At 39.1% G+C, this 23523-nt stretch overlaps 2 protein-coding genes across 4 annotated transcripts in view; one reads left to right on the forward strand and one right to left on the reverse strand.

Moving 5' to 3' along the window:
• Window positions 1–726: 726 nt before the first annotated feature.
• On the reverse strand, window positions 727–3476 carry pus1 (pseudouridine synthase 1). The gene is made up of 6 exons (XM_039780826.1): window positions 3151–3476; window positions 2679–2902; window positions 2449–2586; window positions 1848–1950; window positions 1050–1756; window positions 727–937 (listed from the first exon to the last, which is right to left on the reverse strand). Exons 1-6 carry the CDS (start codon window positions 3212–3214, stop codon window positions 905–907), a joined length of 1269 nt encoding a protein of 422 aa, XP_039636760.1. The 5' UTR covers window positions 3215–3476; the 3' UTR covers window positions 727–904.
• A 3752-nt stretch (window positions 3477–7228) lies between these two features.
• Window positions 7229–23523, forward strand: part of atp2a2b (ATPase sarcoplasmic/endoplasmic reticulum Ca2+ transporting 2b) — a 31467-nt gene continuing 15172 nt past the window's right edge. For all 3 annotated transcript variants that reach the window (XR_005636598.1, XM_039778764.1, XM_039778762.1), the window contains exons 1-5: window positions 7229–7346; window positions 7695–7712; window positions 7842–7924; window positions 9803–9907; window positions 14946–15084. Coding sequence is in view for 2 of the 3 variants with exons in the window: in XM_039778764.1 (XP_039634698.1) it covers window positions 7229–7346; window positions 7695–7712; window positions 7842–7924; window positions 9803–9907; window positions 14946–15084 (463 nt within the window). In the remaining variant the exon portion in view is untranslated. The remainder of the gene's footprint in view (window positions 7347–7694; window positions 7713–7841; window positions 7925–9802; window positions 9908–14945; window positions 15085–23523) is intronic.

Consider the following 23523-nt stretch of genomic DNA (forward strand, 5'->3'; position numbering starts at 1 on the left):
TTTACATCGAGTGCCTCTCCACTGTAATGAATAACTATATGATAAAGTAGATTCTGTCCCATGTATACCACATCTTCACTACTGCAGCTCTGACATAACAGCTATAGTGTCCTATGTTGACTTTCCAAGTATGTGAGTACAAAATGGAATGAAAATAAAGGCATTACTTTAAGTTTCTCATTCCATTTTCAGTTGTTTTTTTTAAATTAGCTGCATGTTCTAAGGTTTGCGTCAGTGGATGTGTCAATGATCTTACAAATATAATTTCAAAGACCATTAAACTGGCTATACAGATTTGAAGACACAGGGTATGAACATTTTGCTCTTTAATGAACATTTTAAACAAAAAGGCATAATACAAATTATGCCTAATAAATAGCTAATCACTTAGATTTTACAAAATATAGACACTTGATTAGGCTAACAGTGTGGAAATCTTATATTAGCTTCAGCTGAACCTTTAAAATGCATTCTTGCATAGAACCTGGACAGTGGATTGTGTCCCTAATCTTATAGTGGAGTTGTGGTGTTGTGTATTTGCTTCACAGCCAGTATGGACAGCAACCAGTAAATTTTACAATGTACATATGAATATTGCATTGCAAAAAAAAAAAAACATATCCTTAAGAGTCTGCTTACAAAACAAAGCTTAAATACCAGCACTAATGGGGCTGAGACACAGGTTAGCGCAGGACATCCGCAGTTGTTACAAGAAAACAAGCAGGGTACAATAAAGAACAGAGAGGCTTTATTGTCACATTTGTTTAATAACATTTGTATAAGAGAAGCAGAATTGAACACCACAAAAAAAAACTTGGAAGATATACTAAAATGAAAGCAAATATTTAACAAAGAGAGAATGTTTTGGTGAGAAAATATCTCTTCTTACAGCAGGCAGGGTGACCTAATCGGAGTCATTTCCTACATCTGCATTGTCCTGGGGGAAAAGGAGAGCAACAATGATTAAGAACACCTAACTAAATGTATTGTTAATGTCAAACATCAGGGTTCTAAATAAATATTGTTACTCTATTATGGCTTCCAGATACCTGTTTCTGGTCCTTATTGTCTTGTGTGTCAGTGGCTGTGGCTGAAGCTTCAAAGTCATGGATAGGAAGTGTGGACATCCAGCTGACCATGGAGCCCTCTTGACACTCCGTCTCCACAATGCTGGGGTAGATGTAAGCCTCCTTGAAGGCCTTGATTGCCTCCTCCTCACATTCCCAATCCAGCCGCTCATGCAGCCCGTCACCTCCGAATCGTTTGTTGTACCGGTCAAAGTGAACCCTCTCCAGGACCAGCCCCAGTCCTGGAGCTTTGGGCACATCCACTTTCTCCTGTCCCCAGCTCCGCTCCATCACGTCTTCCTTCGCATAGCCCTTTATCACCGCAATCACCAGGCCGATCATCTTCCGGATTTGGTGCAGCATAAAGCTCTGGCCTCGTACAGTGATCACTGCAAACTGAGTACTGCTGTTGATAAAAGGTTCTCCACAAGACATCTCTGTGATATAGCGGCGGGCACTGGGGTCACTTGGAGCCTTCTGAGAGGTGAAGTTGTGGAAGTTATGGGTGCCTTTGTAGAGAGCAAACAGACGGTTCACCCTCTGAAGTGTCTCTGGCTCAAGGCGAAAGGCTGCTATATTGCCAGTATCATAGTCTTTTGGGGAAAAGGCCACAGTTGGAAGCATATACGCGTATGTACGAGCATCACAGTTGTTTTTGGAATTGAAACCTTGGGTCACCCGTTTAAGACCTGTTGGAACAAAAGTTAAAATTGCTAAATGTTAAAACCCATCTTCTCAGCTCCAATCAATAAAACTAGATTATGAGAACCAATGTCTCACCGAGCACTCGGATCTGTGGTGGCAGATGCTCATTGATTTTTTCAATGATGTCTTCAATTAACCGTAGCTTCAGAGACACCACTTGGCCAGCTGCCGACACACCCTAAACATATTCAAATAGACAACCACCAGCACAGTTTGTCATAATGATATACCAGTAATACTGATTTAAGCAAACTCATATCATGGCTTGTTAAAACATGATAACACCACCAATTACACTTGTTACGCATTAAAACTGACAAAATACCCAACAACGGTGGGGCAGCACAATACAGTGGATATCAGAATCAGCTGTATTGGCCATGTTTGCGTAAACAAACAAGGAATTTGACTCTGGTTAATCTTTGCTCTCAAAGTACAACATTCACTAAAACAAAATACAAAACAGAAAGGACAGTAAGTAATATAAAAAAAATACTGTTAAATATGCAGTATAACAATACAATAAAAAGGATATACAGTAACAATTGAAGAGAGGGAAGGAATAGTGTAATATGAGTATAGTCTGAGATGTAATATTTGATTCTTTTTCAAAATCCCCTTATTGGGCTAGTGCTATGAAATTAACTCCTGCTGTGATATCTGTACAAACACATACCTTATCTGTTCTGGCGCATCTTTGAAAAGACATCTTCTTCATGTCATTGCCATGGTTTTCTGGAATGCAACCCGATTTAATAAGTGCAGTGACCAGATCATCCTCAATGGTCCTAAACTGAGAGGTTCCTACATTTCTCTGAAAAACATTTAAATGCATTTCAATTTAGTAAGACTTGGAGCTCCGAAAGTGCTCGGAACTGAGAGAGCAAAACCAGCTACAGTATGTACCTGCATGCCATAGTATCCCTTTCCAGAGTATGCCACGAGGAGGACCACTTTCTTTTTGGGATATTTCTTCTCATCTTCAGTGGTTTCCACTTCAGCTTTTAGTTTTTTTGGATCCTTCACTTTCTCAGCGTCTGCATTTTCCTCATTGGCTCTTTTCAGCAGCTTGGCCGTCTGCTCATCTCTGGATCCTTCACTCATCATGCAAAATAACTTATGAAGGCCACCTGTAAAGAGAATGATGATGATGATGATGATGATGATGATGATGATGATGATGATGCCTTGCTATACTACCACCTTTGTGTTACATGAACATTAAGTAGTACAGCATGGCATGCCCTGTAAGCGTATTTGCACACATATTTAACAAAACAAAAACCGACATGGTATTCAACAAATAGCACAGGAATAGACACTCATCTACAGCTTGCAGACTGAATGCATGACAGTCATATCGTCTTTGTTTCCTTACCGTTTCCCTCTAACGTCAGTTTGTGGTTAACTAAGGCACTCAACAACGGTCGGATTTTAAACATGTCACGCTAAGCCATCATGCAGCTAAAGGATTCAAACATATCAGCTGAACTAACGCTACGGAAGCTAACGCGATGAGGAGCAGACTATTCTAATACAACTAACATCGGTTGACGAAATATACAGTCTTCTAAAAACGTAAGACAGACTTCTGAATGTCTATATTTAAAAATATTTATAAATAAAGTGCAAACTGTAGCTGTATGTAACAGTCCGTAGTAGATGCCGCAACATGCACACATGGGCAATGTCAACTTTGAACCCTGGTGGAAATATCGCGAGACTCGTCTTGTTCTCACTGTCGCTTACGTCATAGCAATAAAAAAAAGGTAATTCAATTTAGCCTCTGGTGGAGAGGATATAATGATCATCTTTCTTGTTTCTTGTTCACCTGTTTTTAAACCGTATGATTTACATGGGATTTTTTTCATTCAAAATATGAAAAATGCAAACCTTTCAACTGTTTTGCACGTTTTAAGAGTTGAACTTCAATACCTCTAATATCATCTATTATCATGTAATAATAATGGTTTCCCGTGTCTACATTAAGTCGAGGATTAACCATAGAAATGGGATTAACATAAAAGACAATGTTCACCACATTCAGCAAACAGCCTACAGTTTACAGACAATTTTGAAAACTATACACATGTAGTAATGTTTTTGTCCACTTGAGTGCAGCAAAATCACACAAATAAGGAAGTCATCCAGCTGCTGGAAAATATGTTTTAAATGCAAATGGCACCAGGTTGTAGCCTATTTTAGGTTTTGGTTTGCAATCTTATCTGACTCTCATAGTAGGCTAAATCTCATGTTGTTGTATTCATTTTTCCAAACATCAATACGCTTTCAAATTAATAATACCTATAATTTTCATATAGTGTAGACTACAATTTATCATGTTATATAGGGTAATACTATACCTTAATAGACTGGCTGTTTGTGTCTAGAGGACACAGGAACAGTCTTTTCCCACAGGCCATCTCTCTCATGAACACTTAACAATAACAGACATTTGTTAGGTAAACATGACACTTTGTAAATAGCCCCCTCTCTCTTTGTAGTACTATTATATTCAGCCATGTGTCCAGGAACTGTCAGTGAAGATAATAATTAACACTTTGTGAAAAGATAGACTTGTAACCCAGTACCGGAGACATACTTAACTCTCATGAGCACGAAATCCTGCTATATGGGCAATATAAATGTATAAATACATATTCAACTGTATATTGGTCAAAATGTATCCAGTCATAACACTCTGTATAGCTGTGACATACTTTGTTGAGCATACATACACCTCCAGTTACCCTCATTTTCTCTTTTTTGGAGTGATATATGTAAACACTCCTTTCAAATTCAAAGAGTCAAATTCCCTGTATGCAAAAGCAGACTTGGCCAATAAAACAGATTCTGATACTGATTCTGAAAAAGACTTCCCCTCACGTTTGCTCAAATCACCTTATTCCAGACTTCACCTGAGAGACGCTTCATATAATTTAAGCAAGCAAACATGATGTTAAAATGGGTTTGTTGTATAAACCAATTACATGATGCACAGCTTAAGCCTTTCTTTATGTTTAGACCACATAAATAAGTCTTACTATATTAATTTACAGAAGCCACTCATCATGCTGTGCGATGACTCATGTAACCGTAATGCACATGAGTAAACGCTAAAGTCAAATTATAGTGGTACCGCACTTCCAGCAGAGAGGTGTTTATGTCTTTTTCAAGGACACCACAACAACTAGGCATAGGCCTACTGGTTTCCATGAGGCTAAACCTTTAACTTTCTCATCCTGGGATGGCCTAGAATGCACCCTTGCATATTTTTCAAAGCACCTTATAAGGTGATAAAGTAGTTTTCTGCTGAAACCCCAAGTCAAACATAGGCATGCGATGGGAGAAGGGCCCCGGTTGCCACAATCCCATATCATACGGCATGTGCCTAATTTTGTACCAAATGCTGAAGTTACTTACTGCACACTGGTGAGCCTAATGTGAAACAGTGATTTTTCAAGACTGGTAATGCAACTGATAAAGTTTTGCTGTATGAAACAGATCGGAGTAGGAGTACTTTTTGTTAAATTATCATATTCATTGCTTTAGCCTGACAGTAGCAAACAGGGACACGGGTGAGCTTTAAAATCTCTGCATGAAGCAAGAGTCTTTTTTTAGTTAGCATGTGGTAATTGTAAATGTATGTTGTTTCACTCAGATGTTCCAAAATAACCCTCAAGTATAAGGTTCAAATAACAAATGAGTCCTTATGTGAAATGTCAATGGTGTCTTTTGCAAACTAGCAGAAATATTCATCTATCCCCTGGAGTCAGACCTAAACAAAGCCAGCATTGTTTTTAACCTCAGTGTGCAGAGATGCATCTGAAGTCTGATAAGATCTCTTACTGCAAAGAAAGATTCTCCGGTCTCCAAATAGTATTAACTGGCCTCACAGTGAGAAACTAAACAAGCTGTCCAAACAGACCTAAACATTTCCAGGTTTGGAAAAAAATAATCATACTAATGTTCTGCATTCTTATATGTCTGTATCTTTTATTTTCACATCCAGCAGTTTGTTGATAATTAAGCATTATATTACTTATTACTGTAGTCAAAAAAAAAAACTAGTATAGTAGTAGTAATTTGTTTTAAAGCAAGTAGATGTTTATTGGCAATCCCGTGAAAAAAATCACAATGAAATATAGATATAGTTAATCTGTATTAAAGTAATGCTAGCTGAACAATCTATGACAACTCTCACTAACTGCACGTTTTCATTCTTATGTCAAGCAGTTGAGTTTATGAATACTTGCAGATGATTTAAAAAAAAAAAATGTCATCAGGCTATCCCGACTGTCACTAAAGCTGCACAGATTTAGTCTTCCCTTGCCATTGAGCAGGAGACTGATGTGGCAGCACACCTTAATCACAGCATCCTAAAATAACTTGTCTTTCACATAGACAGCAGATAGGCTGCAAAAGACATAAACCATCTCACACAGGCGCTATCTCATCTCTCATATATATATATATATATATATATATATATATATATCCTACTGTATACCAGTGCTTAGCACATTTATTTTTGTATTTCATTGATAAGAGCAGAGCAGAAAATACTTTGATGATGGAGGAAACATAATTTATGTTATTACACTGTTCATTTCCTAAAAATGATCAAACAGAAATGTATATCAGTAGAGAAGCCTATCATCATCATCATTTCTTAAAATCAATCACTTTTGGAGACAGTATCGAACAAAATAGTATATGGCTTGGCTGGTATTTGGAAATTTCGTCGAAAATATAAAAATACAAACGTAACGTGAACTGTCTTGTTCAGTGTGGCACCACACACAACAGTGCACCGTCGTCTGAAGAGCGGTGGAGAGAGAGAGGAGAGAAAGAGAGAGACTGGGATTTCCGGTGTCTCCAACCAATGAGCTGATTCCACATGCGGACTGAGCACCGCATTCGACGCACGCGAGAGCTGCAGCGGACAAACGCGATTGGTGCCGATGAGGACTCTGGTGATTCCGCAACACAGGCAGAAGGGAGCCAAATTACAACATAGCCACATGTCTAAGCCATCTATTTGGACAGAATTATTCTGGAATTCGCTGCTTTAAAAGAAGAGGAAATATTAAATCATCCAGTTAAGATTGCGATAGTGATATTAATTATTGGTTCAAGGTCTCACAGGAAACCTAGCGGAGTACAGCCGGCGAATTCAAGCGGAGACCAACGGTTAACGTTAGCTAGCTTTAGCCTGTAGCTATCCGTTAGCTCAGAATCCGATATTTCTTCCACTCTCACCAGGCACCTGCAAACCACGCCGTCCCGTGTTATAGCTAATTAACCTACTTGGTAACGGTCACCATCTTAGGGTCCCGCTCCAATATTTTCAAGTATTAAGTTCCGAGGACACACCAAAGGAGGAGAGAACCGTTACAGGTTGAGGCTGGGACCAGCAGGGCGAAACAAGCGGTGTCCTCAAGTGGCCGTTCACCATGGACAACGCACACACAAAGACGGTTGAAGAAGTTTACAGCTTTTTTAACGTGAATGAAAGCACAGGTCTGAGTTTGGAGCAAGTGAAGAAACAACGGGAACGATATGGACCAAACGGTAAGAAGCCGGTTAACACCAGTTTGTTCAGGAACAAGTAACTATACTGTGCCGGTGGCATGTAGCTAACGTTATGGCCCCTGGCTCCCGATGATTTGTAACCGGAGAGACATGCCGAACAAAAATGAAGGCTGTTGACGTCACTATCTGTATGTTGAAATACTGGCAACCATCAGTTCTGTGACTCACTTTGTAAACGACACACCATCGTCCATCATACTATGTATGTGTGTACTTTGTATCACTACTGCTACAGCAAAATGCTATTGTTGGATATCAAGTACTGACATTTAAATAACCGCTTGTTTATCTCTCTTTTGCCTGTGGCCTGAATGGGATGATCTGCAGAATTGCCAGCTGAGGAGGGTGAGTGGACCAACTTGTATAAATGCAATAAGTAACCTGTATATGTTTAAAATCTCTCATTCCTAATTTTTCAATGAAAGGAAAAATGTATCATGTTTTTTTAAAGGAAACACTTTTCTTCCTTTCTAGGTAAATCCCTTTATGAACTTGTGATTGAACAGTTTGAAGATTTGCTTGTGAGGATCCTTTTACTTGCTGCCTGCATATCCTTTGTAAGTATAACACACTTTGTTAGCTGTACAGGTAGTTTGTGCAGCGTTAATTCAACCAATATTGACCTGATAGAGCTGTCTTTAGTAAAACAAATTCAATAGCCCCTAGATGTCTTCGCTAATACTTTATCAAGATTAGTTGCAGTAGAAGTTTGTGAGCAGGTTGTGTCACCTATTATAAAAGGGTGGTGTGTTCAACACTCAACTCAAGATATAGGTGACTAAAGATTGGGTATTTTGGTGCTGGAGTAGTGAGAGGGTAATTCACACCGATATCGTAATACAAGACTTAATTTCCTCAAGACAGAATATCCAGTGTTTGGGGGGGGAATTAAATACTAATGCATGGTATTCAGGCAGTTGAACATTGTCTGTGTTCATCTCCGCCACCATCTTTCTCTCCACACTTTTAGTGATGAGTTCAGTGTTTGTTTGTTTTTCTCAGCACAGCTCTGTCATTCAACAAAGTGTTTATAGACCTTTTTAAAATTGATTCAGTGGAGATCATAGTTTAGCAAGGTTGCTGTTCAAAGCGGAGAAGAAAGACGCCTAGAATCTGTCTGGTGACACAACCCAGATAACCATTTTCCCCACAATTTTGTATTACGGTATTATCTCAGCTATGCTTTTGCTCTTGAAGTAATTTAAGTCATTGCAGTGTCTTTGAGCCTGTTTTAAAAAGATTATGTTAACGCATCAAAAGTCAAATCTGTGTTGTTAATCTGGGAACAGAAAGCTTGTCACTTGATTATGTGGCATGTTGTTGAAATGAGCAGCGTGCTTTGCTTCTAAATGCGACCGATACATGAGGAGTTCATATGTCTCTCTGATGATTGAATTTACTGGTGTTAACATGCCACAACACTTAAGTTGTGACTGAAATATGACAAGACTCAACTTTACTTTGATGTCCAGTTGTAATGTCAGTCAATACAACATGACAGTTGTGACATAAATGAACAGGCCTAACTTGTGATGCTTGTGTTGTTGTCACAAGTGAGTGGCAGTGCCCAGTGTAGTTTGTGTAACACAGCGTTAACTTTCATGTGGTCCTGCTTCTACTAGGATTGGCTCTTGGCCTACTGGCTGAGAATATCATCAGTCACCAAGGCATGGCGATGACAGCCAGCTATGGTTACAAAGCTTATACTGTAAATCACCAGCTGTAGTACGCAGCTCACTGAGAATCACACAAGCACATGCTATATATGTTATATACAAACATTTGTTAAACTTAACATTCAGTTGTTCAGGAACTAAGTTGTGCACCATTTCTTTTATTGACACTTAAAATTGAAGTTGACATTTGATTGGCCATGATAAATAGGCTGGAGTATAAAAAAGAAAGGGGGCCATTGGTATTTCGTTTGACACACTTCACTCCTGGCACAGATTCTAAAAGAGGAGAAAGTGGTTACTACACTCTGTTTTTTTTGCCATTGCTGTCTAACACACTTGGCCCAGTTTCTGTAATACTGGCAGAAGCTGACTTGGTATTTATTATGAATTATTAAATTACTGTTAGATACTTAAAACCATTGTGCCAAATTAAAAGTCAAAGTGGAGTTCTGGCACAACTCCAACTACTTTTGAAGGTGCATGAAAAAGACTGGAAGGAAATCCCAAAATGATCATATTTGTAGCAAGGCCTCATGGCAAACATACAGTATATTTGAAAAATACTTGCACACTGGAATCAGACATGCTACTGTGGTTGTCCAGCTAGCCGGACTATTTATTTCTGGTTGATCTATGGGGGTGCAGCTAATGTTATCCCGTCAGGACTTCATTGGTGTCATTATCTCACACTTCAATATTTCTTGTTATTTGTAGTGTACTTAATTACTGTTAATTTATTTTTCTCTGTTTTGTGTGTAGGTGCTGGCCTGGTTTGAAGAGGGAGAAGAAACCATTACAGCCTTTGTGGAGCCTTTTGTTATCCTGCTTATTCTCATAGCAAATGCCATTGTAGGAGTCTGGCAGGTAAATACATTACATTTACAAATATACCTAATTATGGGTTTTTAAAAACTTGTCTTCTTGAACCAAAGGGTTAGGCTTGTTAATGTATTGTTATGAATACTCATAAATAATTGCCTTGAAAGTGGTGAACACAGCTTCTTTTTGCCAATTTCAAATGATCGCATAACAGTGGATAGTTAGTTGAGCCTTGCTTGGCGGAGAGGGGGAGTGGCAGATGGGGTCTAACGTTAATGCTCAAATGATGAGGAGCGGTGGAGTTTTGCTACCTGACTGTTGCTCCTTATAGCAAACCTATTATGTTGTTAATAATAATAATAATAATAATAATAATAATAATGCCATAGCTCAATAGCTGGAGCAAAAAGCTGAAGACACAGCTCAGAAACTTAAAAGATTTGACTAAAAAGCATGATATCACAGATTACGTTTTTCTTTCTCTTTGATAGCTGTCAACAAATGTGTTTTGGGAATATAGAAGCTAAATAGGAGTCTTACCGAAGGAGGAAACTGATGCCATAAAAAAATGTAATTGAAAAGCTTATAATTAAATTTTTTTTAGGACAGAAATTTGAAATATAACACTTCCCGTTTAGGCCAAGGATACAACACGCATCCTATTGGACCCTCAGTGTAAAAACACACCAGTCTCATACACTCAGTCGCACTGGAAACCTGGCCTGCTCCACTTCCTTCTAACTTGGTATATTCTGGTCCTCATTTATTAACCTATCCTTTCAGGAAAACTCTAGTTTTTACCCCTTGTGACTGTGCAGGGCAACATTTAGTCTTCAACAAGGCTCAATGCTAACCTTTTTAAATTGGTTGCCGGCTTTGCAACCAGGCATCAGCTTTTGGTTGCTGAAATTGACACTAAGGTTGCCATGTTTTAAACTGCCTATATTTGGAGCAATTCATTTCTTATGTTACTATACTACACATTTTAATAATGCAAAAATGAGATAATGGCTTGCAATGTAATTTCCCATCCCTCTCAAATAGGGGTGCAACACACAACACAAAAAAGGGGGGTGTTTAAATGATTATTAAAAAAGTTATAACAATAACTTAACAATAATTAATTATTTCACCAGTAAATTGCTGTTATAAGACAAAAACAGATGAGAAAAGGGTATTTTACAATACCTTGGAATGCACCATGAGGTTTACCAGTTTTAAGTAAACGCAACATTTAGTCCCGTCTGTGTTGTTTTTCCGACCGCAGCAGTGACCAGTGCCAGTTTGTGTCTTTTAGCTCATATCTTTAGCGGCAGACGGTTGTACATCCCACTGTTGGAATCCTCTACAGAGAAATACAGTCACACTTTTATACCGTTTCACTGTCAGCATTTTAACTGTGTCGAATGCTGCCAAGTGTGACGTGTTATTAGTGTTTACTAGCGTGACATGTAGCGATGTTTCTGTTGCCTCTAACGTCCTTTTCGGAGCATCAGAGAGCAGTGCAGACATTTAGGTGGCACTGTAATGAGGCACCGAAATCCGCGTTGCTATTCCGGTAGATACCTGGCACCGGTGCCATATTAGCACCGGATTTTAACATGCGCCTTTAACGTGAACAGAAATTGCGTTACCTATTTTTTTTTTTTTTTTTTTCTTCAGAGGCCACAAAATGGTCGCCAATTGACTCAATCTGGTTGCCAATCTGGTTGCCAAGGGCAACCGTTACTGTCGAGACCTGTTCAAGAGTGAAAGAAGCCAAAAATGCACGTTTTTAACGGCGCTTGCGAAGAGGAATTTTTATGCCTCTATTTGTGTATATATATGCCAGCAGAGTATTGGCTTTCTCCCAGGATTATGCTGTCCGTTCCTCTGAGAAGCCGTATTGATTTGTCAACATAATTATAGGCAGGAAGCAAAGGCAGCAACAGTCCTAGATGGAGGCACTCATCTGGACACACAGAAAATCTAATACTCTGTTTTTTTCTTTTTTTACTGACACCTTTTTGATCAAATTCGGAATTGCCCAGAATACAGCATATTATTACCCTGGAGTCAGTTATAATAGATATGTGCATGGACACCTTGCACCTGCTTGTGGATAATATTGTTAGATCAATGCACCCCAAAATGGTTCAGGGCAGATATAATTGACATTAACAATAAGGCATTAAATAACACATCTGTCAAGCTAATTAATTAAATTATTGAATGACATCTCTTAAGTAGCCATATTACCTGACCTTTATTACCTAGTATTAGGTAATAGCTACTTTTAGACATTTTCAATTATTTGATGTAATCCTGTTTGTCTCTGTTGTTGGTTTTAAAGTTTATGTAAGAATATTTAAACAGACCGTAATTGAAATCTACATGCCTTAGATTTTTCAGTAGATTCTTGCTTGTTTCACACACACATTTGCTAACCTTCTTTAAAGGCCTAAAGAAAGACCTTGCATGTCCCAAACAGATTTATACGATATCTGGGGAACAAGTAGGGGAACCCCGACATATTATCTGTGGATAGAGAAGGGGCAACTACGTCATTTTTTTACGTTGATTCATTCATTTTCAACCACGAACACATCGACAACAAGCACAAATCGACACAGAACCCTGTAATACAACATTATCTATCTTAACCACCATGCTAACTAGGCCTGCACGATATTAAGGAATATCTGCGATGTACGATAACCTATATCAATATTGGGATGACAATATGATGACATTTTGAAGTGTGCATATTAGCTATACATTTCCTATGTCAGCCTGGTTGTCTTTAATAATTGATCATTTTAAATATAACTAGACTAAATTATGTTTGTAGAGCAGCTATAGTAACATTTACAACCGCAATACTATATCAACTAATTGTCTCACTGGAAACGATCAAAAAATATTAAATCAATAAATAATATCCTGACATCAAAATACTGAGTGAAGTTTGAAAAAAATGTTTCAAGAGATTTATTTGTCACAGACATCAGTCAGTATCAGTCATTTATTCTATCCTCTGTCCTCCTCCCTGAGGTCCAATGACATCATTAACATCATTGGACAGTGACAGTGCATAATAATTAACCATGGGGATTTACTGCTGAAAGAGGAGGATGGGTTGGTTCGTCTCATCCAGCAGCTAAGTTTACAAGAATTAGCTAATTTTAAGATACGTGGCAAACTAAGATAAACAATTAGACTTTATACATACAGCTTTTGTTTTAGAGTGTCACAGTTCGCAATTAGCCAAGCTAGCGCACTGTGCTTGTGTAAAATGTAACGGCAGTGGACGAGAATCTGCAACAGAGCCGACTGAAATATCGCATTTCAGGTTTTTTTTCAGGTCGTTTGTCATGTTTTCATTGCGCATGTTCATGTTGGTTGCATATTGGTCAGCACTAACTAACTACAGATTGTCATGTTAATGGGAATACTGCTATTAGAAGTTAATAGATGAAGTCACTGGCTTTGTGACAGCTGAAGGGCTAGCTGTCTGCATGAAGCTCCCAGCATAGCTGTCAAAATGGAGTAGGATGGTTAACCAGCATGCAGCAGCATTGCTAACTACGCCAAACTGTGCGGCCACTACTTTATTAGCGGGTTATTGGCAAACTTATTAGAATACTGTTATTAGAAGTTAATTTATAAAGTTCATGCTGACTCTGACAGCTGAAGGGCTAGCTAGCTGTCTTCATGATGCTCCCAGCTAAGCTCCTATAACTTGTGACACAGTTTGGAAAAAGGAACAAGCTAATTAATGATAACATAAGCATTTTGACTCGGTGGTTGTCGATTTCTATTGCATGCTTGAACAGTGTTTCCCATCCTTCTTTTGATTCCCAGCAGCAGCATGTCACTTCCTCTCTACTACTCGGTCTCTACCGTAGCTCTGTCTCCTGAATATACCACTCCCGCTCACGAGCCCTCTCTCTAGGTCTTCAAATGAGACAAACTTTTCCCTTGAGGTCAGTGTGGAATATCAGTGGCTGTAGGTCTTGAGAGAGGCTATTTTTCTTACTCTTGTCATAGATCAAAAGTCTGTTTTTGCTGGTGCAAGTGCCCTTGGATAAATGTCTAATGAACTCAATTGAAGAACAATCTCTGAGATTGTCAGTAACACCACAATAGATCAAAGAAGATACCTGGCAGGTCGGTTGGGTCTATGCTGGATTGTTTTGTAAATGAAACGCTCATTGAAGGTCCTGCTGAGTCTTGTGTACATGGGGAGTTGTTACACTAAGTGGCTGGTTGTTTGACTTTGTTTATGTAAACAAAGCATCAGTGATTCATGTAGAGCTGGGGGAGGCTGTATCTTCTGTTTTTGTTATTGGTAGACCCCTACCTGTTTAGAACTGAAGGAAGTTTTTCTCTGATGTTTTGTATGCTTTTTGTAGCTTCCTTTAACCTTGTAAACACTCACCTTTACTGGCAGCCATTTTAATGACGGTGCCCCTGTTTCTATTTCTTACAAAATACCTTAATGTCCTGGGGATGTCTCATTGAGTGCTGCCTCCCTCCCTGCCAGCCAGGCTGGGAGCTGCGACTAAAACTGTCCAGTCTGAGAGCAATCTGTCAGACATGGTAAAGTCAGCACTAACCGAAAAGTGCAAGTGAAGACTGATCAGGAAAGAACTGAGCAAACAATAAGAGAACATTTGGACAGACTAAGTAAGAATGTCATTATAGTCTTAAAATTATGGCACTTTCACATATGTTTTGTATAGAACATCCCCATTGTTTGGGTAACTCTAAGGTGAATAGTTCCACATGTGAAAAGAAATCACATGTGACTGAGGAAAAAGCTTTCTTTTCAATTATTCTAGCCTATTACAACATGTCCCAGTGTTACATATGTCTACTCCGCTGTCTATCCTAGACTAGTCGTCATGTGCACCTGGTTTATTTTTTATTTGTTGCTTTGCTTATCAGTCCATTTTGAATAATGGTGCTCTAACTGAAACAGCATATCTGTGACGTCATTTGTTTCTGTATTCTGTTTGATCCAGTTGCCAGGGACCACTCTATGTTTGTGTGAAATTAACTTGTTTTTAACTTTTTTTCTCTTCCTATTTCCACTGTTCAGGAGCGAAATGCAGAAAATGCCATTGAAGCACTTAAGGAGTATGAGCCAGAGATAGGGAAGGTGTACCGCCAGGACAGGAAAAGTGTCCAGAGAATCAAGGCCAGGGACATTATCCCTGGGGACATCGTGGAGGTTGCAGGTAAGGGTTAATATTATTAAGCTTTTTCTATACTCAACGTGTGCACCAAAAGTGACGTCATTGCGCCTCTGGTCTTGTTAAGTGTGTTGGCTCTGCACGATCGTGCACCTCCAAATTCTTTAGACTAGGTGTCCACTGCATGTGCAGGCTTTTTATTATTTAAATATCTTCCATTAGTTTCATCTGATAAGTCCCTGACAAGCAGAACATCTGGTTGGTACTGGTGTTTTTTATCTGAAAGATAGAGAGGTGATGAATTCATGCCTGTAATTTAACACCGATGCTTTTGGTGACTGTAAGTAATGAAGAGACAAGGTCCTCACTTCTGTTAACATCATCAACAGTGTTATTACGTTGACTTTACACAGTTTTAAAGACACACGCAGCTGATCCCTCATCCTGTTCATCCCCCTTGACTATTTCAGAATAATGGTAGTACCGAGTAAGTAAAGCAGTTATGTAATACAAGAGCAGAGGCCCAATCTGTTCCCTAACATCTTTTTATACTGACCTTAACTTGAATAGGGCCACATGTGTTTATTCCTTTTACGTCACTGCTCCTCATTTCTCTTGTTTTCTGTGTTTTCTTACTGATCAGTCATTCTCAGTGGGCCTCTTTCTGTCTTTTATCTTGTCTATCTTTGGTTGTCTTTTCTTTCATTGTGTCTCGGTTTCTGTTAATTATATAGCTTCCCATAAACTACTTCTTTTCTTTGTCCCAAAGCAAAGGTTAGCAGAGTAGAGTTACAGCAAAGATTTCTTTACTGTCTCTTTTTATAATCTTGTCAGAAGCTAAAAGGGTTAGGGTAAGGCTTGTGAATGCACTCATTTTTGTTCCAATGCCTTTCAGAGTCAACGCTGTGTTACATTCTTTGGCACAAATGTACTTTAATAATTAGCTATTTCAGTCGTTAAGTGAGCTAAAATGATCTTGTTAATTCTTATACTGACTTGGCTTTAAAAAAGTGCAGGACTGATTTGTGAATCTTGGATAAAGTTATCTTGTATAATAGTACACTTCTTTTTTTTTTTCTTCTTTTTTTAAGGAAGACTTGAGGCATCAGTTGGGTCACAACTAGGCTTGCTGCGCTTGTCAATAGTGGTGTTACACAGTGGTCGGGCATATACCGATTACATTTCTTGCCAACCGCCCCGACTGTTGTTTTGCTATTTTTTTGTAGATAGAAAACCCATGTTCATTTTTGCGTATCAGTATCCCGGTGTAACTGTCTGCAGCATCGCAGCACAGAGTCGCAGGAGTCAGATTTCACTCTTCACCCGACGAGACAATGGTGGAGGACTTGGTGTGAAAAGCAAAAGTGCAGAATCCCATAATTTTATATAAAATTTAATATATTTAAATCGTCGATTATCAGTGAGTTTTCTTGCCAGGTTCACTTACGGAGAAAATAGATGAGATAGGAGCTCCACGCGGCTGTTTGAACAGCCCAATTGGTTAACCTCATATCTACACAAATCTATGGTTAACATGGGTGCCGAGGGGAAGCCAGCAGTGCTTTGCGGTGCTCCCGCCTCCTGTCTCAACCCAGCGGATGCCAAAATGAGCAGCAAAAGCTTGGAGTATCGGAGAGGCCAGGCACAACCATGTTGCATTTGCAGTGTAATCGGTAACACAGGTGGTGTTGCAGGTTTATTAACCGGTGGGAACAGTTTCTCAGCGTGGTTCCTAGTCAAAACCATAATCCGCGTTTATATACTGTAATTGCCTGGCATGCCATCATGGCTTATAGTGACTGTAGCTTTTTACTGCAGCTGCTGCACAGTTTTTTTGCCTGCCTCCAACAAATGACAATGAATGACTAAACAAAGACACTCTAAATGGCCACTGTACAATAATGGTATAGCAAAATGTATTTACTATAAGAATAATCTTATGCAGGAATAATTTTATGCAGTGGAAGAGGCCTGCCTACCATGCTAAAGTATTTATTGCAAAATGGTATAACATTGCAGCATTATTGATGTACTGAGTCATATGTCATAATGCCTTAGAATCCGCTAATGTGAGCACTCAAATCTTAAGTGAAAACAAATGTAAAGCACTAAACCGTTAACTTATGCATTTTTTTTTATTTAAAGAGACTCACAAAGTACATTATGCTATTTAACAGTACATTTTTGACAGCCTTAATCTGCTCAAAAAAATATTTCAACTTAATTTGGTTTCTTTCCTTCCTCAGTAAAACTAATTGGAATCAGAACCAAGTAACTCTACTATGATGTACTGACACCAGCTTCAGATGATTCTCATATTTTAAGGCCGCAGCTTCACACTCTAGGTGATGATGTAGCCACTATAGCCTCCTCATCTTGTTCCTATCTGAAAGGAGAACATCTCAGCATGGACTGCTGTACTTGACATTGTCTTGTTATAAGCTATGTAGAACCGCTATTTGTGTTGCTGCAACTGTTGCCCCATATTCAGAGTCTTAGATCATAGATCATTCAACCTGCCAACTTTAATGTTTTAGTGGGACAGTAGCCGAATCAAACAAGCTGATCTGTATGCTTTATTTACAGCCATATGATTTACTGTCTGTGGCAGCAAGCAGTTCACATAAATATGGTCCTAAATCCAATACATGGGCCACTGAGTTCACATAAGTAATGAGGATGGAGTTGATTAACGTGTTTGACTTGCACAGTATCTGCAGAAACTACCACAGTTTTTCTGGTCTGTCTTTTTGGGAACAGCATCACATGACACAGTGGTCCACTTATGCATCAGTGGCATAGTTCTGAGCTGCCAGCTTAATGGGAAAGGATCTAGCTAGCAGTCACCTAGCGCAGTCACGTCTCAGAGAAAATGTTTTTAGATGAGAGGATGTCAATATGGGGGCCTTTGTTACATTCAAATACTACTATATTTAAGCAAAATTTCAAGTCATGTTGACTTTACATCGTCCTATAGTTAAGCAATTGCTAGCCCAATTGACATATTCGTTGTGTATTACCTACAGAATGTAAGAAAGGATTGCTTTACGTAACTGGTCATGCTGGACCATGATAAGTAGTATGACAGTAAGATTTCAACCTCTGAGGGCTCTGAAGTTGCTTGCAAAAGCCAAAGATATGTTTTTTTTTTTTAGTTTTACAGAGAGGGCTGTTGGTTTTTCTAGTTATCTTCAGTTATGCCCGCAGTTTCTAGCTTGTGTTTCCCATATCATAATGACTTGCTGTCCCTCAGTTGACCCATTCGTATACTGTTTGGTCTCCTGAGTATGGCAATGTTTCATTAAAAACCCTAAGTGGTTCGGGTTGCTTTTGTTTAACTTTGCAATTCCTTATTGGAAAAGAGGTTCTAAGTCTGTTGCCAAAGTGATGGCCTTGGCCCGTGTAGCAGAAGCCTCTTATGCAAACGGAATAAAAGAGTGCCCTTTTCTTCCAAGTTCCTTCTCTTTCCTGATTAATTCATTCTGGCTGTACGTAATGCGGATGTGTATTGTATGTGAGACTGATTGTGTCTGTTCTCCTGGCTTGTGGTTTTATCTTAACCACAATGTGAGGGCAGTGTTCACCATAAATGTCATTGGAACACACACATTATATGGAATACACAGTGTCATGTGTGTTAGGGTTTGATCTAATTTTTTCCATTCATAACAGTGGAGGAGTCCCTTGAGGGCTGGAGGACCTTATGAACGGTCCCAGAAGGCTGCAGACTACGTGCTAGCACATCAGGGGGCCCCAGTCACTGCGAGGGAAAATATACAACCCCCTTAAGACCCCCACCCCCCTGTTGAATAGTTGGGTACTGTGTAATCTGCACTATAGAGAGGCGATATCTCTCCCCTTCCGGTGGTCCCCCTGGGACCTTATTTCTGAAAAAACAAAAAAAAATTTAATTAACTAGAAAAAAATTACTTTGCAAGTTAAGAAAATGTAACTGTTTGGCGTGGTAGATTTAATAGTATATTTATCACAAGAGTCAGGGCTTATACTATCAGTCACATGGAGTAGGGGTTTCGACCATAGTAAGCTAATGTAAGGGAAGAATGGTAAGGATACAGACCCCTATCACTTTAAGTGTATGCAGAATGACATTTGTCCCTCACTCCAGGGAACAGATAAAACTGATAAAATACTTTGTTCACATGGGAGAAAGGAAGGTCCCTATCCCTGAGGCTGTCCCCTCTTTCCCAGGAAAATTAGACTAAAAAGGAGCATGTGATGTAAGATTAAATGAAAGATGTCTCTTAAGTTGAGACAGCTGCAAGTTTTGGGGCACTGCAGAAAATTGTAGTTTATGCTATTCATCTATTGACCAGGGCATGATTTGCTCATTGAAATGTAATAGGTTCATTATTTCCAGGAGAAATTGGTTTGTCATGAAGACAATATATCTGTGGAATTTAAGATCGCTGTTTCCCACACATAGACTAATGTGTGGCGGTGTGCCTCACTATCAACACCGGCCGCTGCACATTGCGTTTCGTTATTCTTTTTTTTTTTTTTTTCTATTTAAACGCTATTTAAAACACGTTCTTCTGCATTTCCTTTCCCTGCTCTCCTCCTTCTCTCTGTCACTTGTGTCTCTCTCGCTCACATATATACACACACAGCTCCTCCCACCGTGCAGAGTTTTTTTATTTTTAGCCCCCAACGTCTCCTTCCAGGCAGCGCAGCAATGGTTATAGTTATGGTTAAGGTGAGGGTTGGCTGCCTGCCACCATGGAGCCCACCGTGCACACAGCGTCTGTCTCCATCAAGGAGAGAAGACGGCCGGCAAAATTCACAAGTTCACAAAAGGTTGGTATCTATCTCGTGAACACCTTTACACAATCACACATTCACAATCACCGACTCAACTCTTAGCAAACAAGCGATTGCGCCTGCTTTAGAAAGTTAACTAGTCACAAGTTTGCGGTAAAATGCAGTTGGGTTATTGAGGTCAAAATACTATATAGCAGCTGTGATAATAAATAAAGGTATTGTTATGTCATTTTACTCTTACACTGAATGTTTGTTGCTTCAATCCAGATGAGTATTGAAAAGTGTCGGATCTTACATTACGTGATCATTTACGTCCGCGTTAATTATCGACGTATCGACGTTAGACTGGGTTTGAGAGGCTGGGGGATTTGTTGACAGTAGTTTATAAGCTGTCATTAGTTGTAGACACAGTGCACATTACATGGATGTACTCTGTAAGTGGAAAAATGGGTTACTTATTAATTTTAGCTATATTTTCCTGATAACCGGAGTATCTCAATATTTGGTCTATACTATATGTTCATGTTACAAGGCAAAATACAGTTATTAACTTGAAAGTAAATTCATTCTGGTGTTTTTGTCATATTGCAATAGCCTGTTTACACTGATTATATACCAAACAACTAGGGCTAGATTCGAAAATATTCGTTCGATGGGTAGGTTTTCGATTTTCAGTTTTGGGATTTGTAGAAAATGCAGGTCTTTCCGTTAATTTTGAATGCCTGTGGCAAAAAGTTATGTCCGAATCAACTATTGGAGAAAAGCAACCCGATGTAAACCTGCTGTGGACAATCATGTAACGTTAACCGGCTATCAGACTTGTCAGTCGCGAAGTGCGAGTCCCATAACCTCAATGTAAAAAGACGAAGAAGGTAAAAAAAAAATGAAATACAGGATTTAATGTAACAACAGGTATCCTGCAATAACAAAGCAGGTTTGCTTCATCTCTCGCTTCATTGCCTTTTATTTTCTCATTTTTTGTATCATTATTCTCATTTTCATTGAAAAATATCAGAATACTTTTTTTATTTTTTTTTATTTTTTTTATTATAGTGTAATTTTTGTGATAATCTGTATCAAACAAAGAGTTTCTCTTTAGTCTGTAGGATAGGATTTTTGGCCATAGCGATTTTGACCATAGTGTTACGGTTCAAAAATACTCATCATCTGCCCTCTCTGCCCTGCTGGTCTTGGTTGTTCCCAGTTTATCTTCAGGATCCTTAAGAAGTTCTCTAGCACACCTCATTCCAATGAGGAGTAAAATTGTCATGCATAGTAACGCACACACAAGCTCTAGACGTTGGCGTCAGCACCCAACAAATACTGCCCAACGCTGACATTCGTGGCAGCAAAATAATTCCATTTCTGTTGGCGTCGGAGGGCAGTTTGAGCAAAGGCACCACCAGTCGATGTTTGCTCTCAGTGGCTCAGGTTTTGGATGGTCCCCACCGGTCATATCCTCCCAGCCTCGGCTTCTATCCACTGCATTTCTGGGGCCATATAGCCTGGCTCGAATAAATATGGCTGTAAAATGTAAGCTATAAAAATTATCCATAATATCCTCTGCACTCCTATTTATGGATGCCATTTTTGCTATTGGAAATGTAGCTAGTTTGCGAAATAACTAAAAAGAATAAGAAAGTTCAGTTGTTTTTTTTAGCACCATCTACAGCACTCCTGCCTTGCTACCCAGAGGCAAAATCTACGCTGAATAGCCTGTAGTTCTTCCTTGCTTCCAACTACTTCACTGTCATGTCACTGGATGCAGGAAGAACAACCGATTTTGCAGCTGCAACTTGCAGATTTCTCTGTCAATGCACGCAATGAGGAATTTATTGCTTGAATTGACTGCATTTACCATCAACACTGATTGGACTTCCACATAAAAGGTTTATTGCTGCCAAACTATTCTCATTACCTGTAAAAGTGGGTTATTCTACTTGATGTGACCTTATTCCCAGTATACACCAATGACTAGGGGGGAGTTTCACTATTACTTTGACGTAGGAGGTTTTCTAATTAGTGACTTTCTGTAGGAACCTTCCCACAGGACTTTGTTTCCTTTTATTTTCAGCGACTGCAGTTCCTCATCTCTTTTGTGTCCTCCCTCATTCTATGCTTGTTAATCTCCTACACTATCTCCTGTCTGTTACGGGGGATCTAGTTTGAAGGCAAGCAGGTGATGATGAAGTGGCTTTGATAGCCTCTAGTCAAGTGGAGGACCAAATTTGGTAGTGCAGCTGGTACAATCTAGAAGCATTATCAATCCCAATGAACATTTTTGGAAATATTGGTATAGTGTAAACAAGATGTGAAACCATGCAGTGATACATTTGTTTCATTGGTTACTTAGTTCTTGAGTAGAATTTCCTCACTTCAGTCTCTGTATGAGTTGCTTAAATCTGTCCTATACTCATGAGAATAGTGGGAATGAATGAACAGTTTGTACCAAAGACCTCACACACTAATTCAACTCGTGTGACGTGGAGAGGGTTCTCCTTGCTTAAAACAGAAGTTTTCATCATTCCCCCCCCTCCCCCTCCCCCAAATCCAGCAGCACATGTTTGCAACTGATCAAAATAGTTTTCCCATTTTTGGACGTGTTTTTTGCAGGACTCATCTAATCCCTCTTCCCGTTCTCTCTGCTCCTGCTTGCCCCCTCTCTTCCTCTCTACTCAGAAGTGCACTGCAGAGGACCATGGGTTGGTTTACATGTCTGTCACCACTCTCCACTGTCCACAGAGGGATCTCTTAAGAGCCTCTGGGCCATTGCTTTATATTGCTTTTACCTTTCAAGCTGTATGATGTCTTACTGTAATATTTCATTTTGGTGACAGTGACATTTTCCTTTTGTGCTTTGGAATTTCATTAAAATGTCAGCCATTCATTTTGGGTGCTATGGGGAACTATAGTTGTCTCATAGTCTTACTGTAATAGTACAGTATTTTATAGAAACCTAATAGTTACAGAGTTTCCTTTTTAGTTTTTTAGTTTTTTTTAGCAGTGGGGGCAGGTCTGGTGGGCCACCACTACAAAATCAACATAGAGGAAACACTGGTTCCAAGAATCTAATTTACTTTACAGACTCCTTTTTAAAACATCACCAAAGGTGATTTTTTTTCTTCTTATTCTTCATCATAGATTTGACCTTTCAAGAGATAATATATTGCTAGTTTGTTGTTTCAGTCCCATCCCATATAAGTGCTTTGTAATGGAAAACTCAAAGAAAAATATCACTTAAAAGGAGATGTGCATCTGAAAGCCCAACGTGTTCTAACTTTTAAATAGCCTTTTCTTTAATCTGTTCACAAAGCTGAAAGATTAACACCTTGTATCTGCCCAGATCCAACCCAAACTGCATGTGAAATCCTACAGAGGAGTAAAACAGTTTGATACCCTTTTTAAGCAAAGCTAATAAACGTCACTGGCTTTGATGGTACTTAACTGCTTTCTGCAGAGGAAACGCTTGTTTGGAATTTGCTGAATATTTACATATGACATTTGTTTTACTGGGGGATTGCTAAAACCATGTGTTAGTGGAAAGAATGAGGAGAAATCTATTTGTGTCCAGTGCAGGAGATGAGAGGAACTTTAATATGTTTTTAATGCATGACTTTCCCTTAGCCTCTCTACAACAAATAACTGGAGTTTGATTATTTTGTCAGTCACAAGAAGAATGAGTTGTTATAACACAACAGTTGATTT

Source organism: Perca fluviatilis, chromosome 17 (genome assembly GCF_010015445.1).
Source record: "Perca fluviatilis chromosome 17, GENO_Pfluv_1.0, whole genome shotgun sequence".
Classification (NCBI taxonomy): Eukaryota; Metazoa; Chordata; class Actinopteri; order Perciformes; family Percidae; genus Perca; species Perca fluviatilis.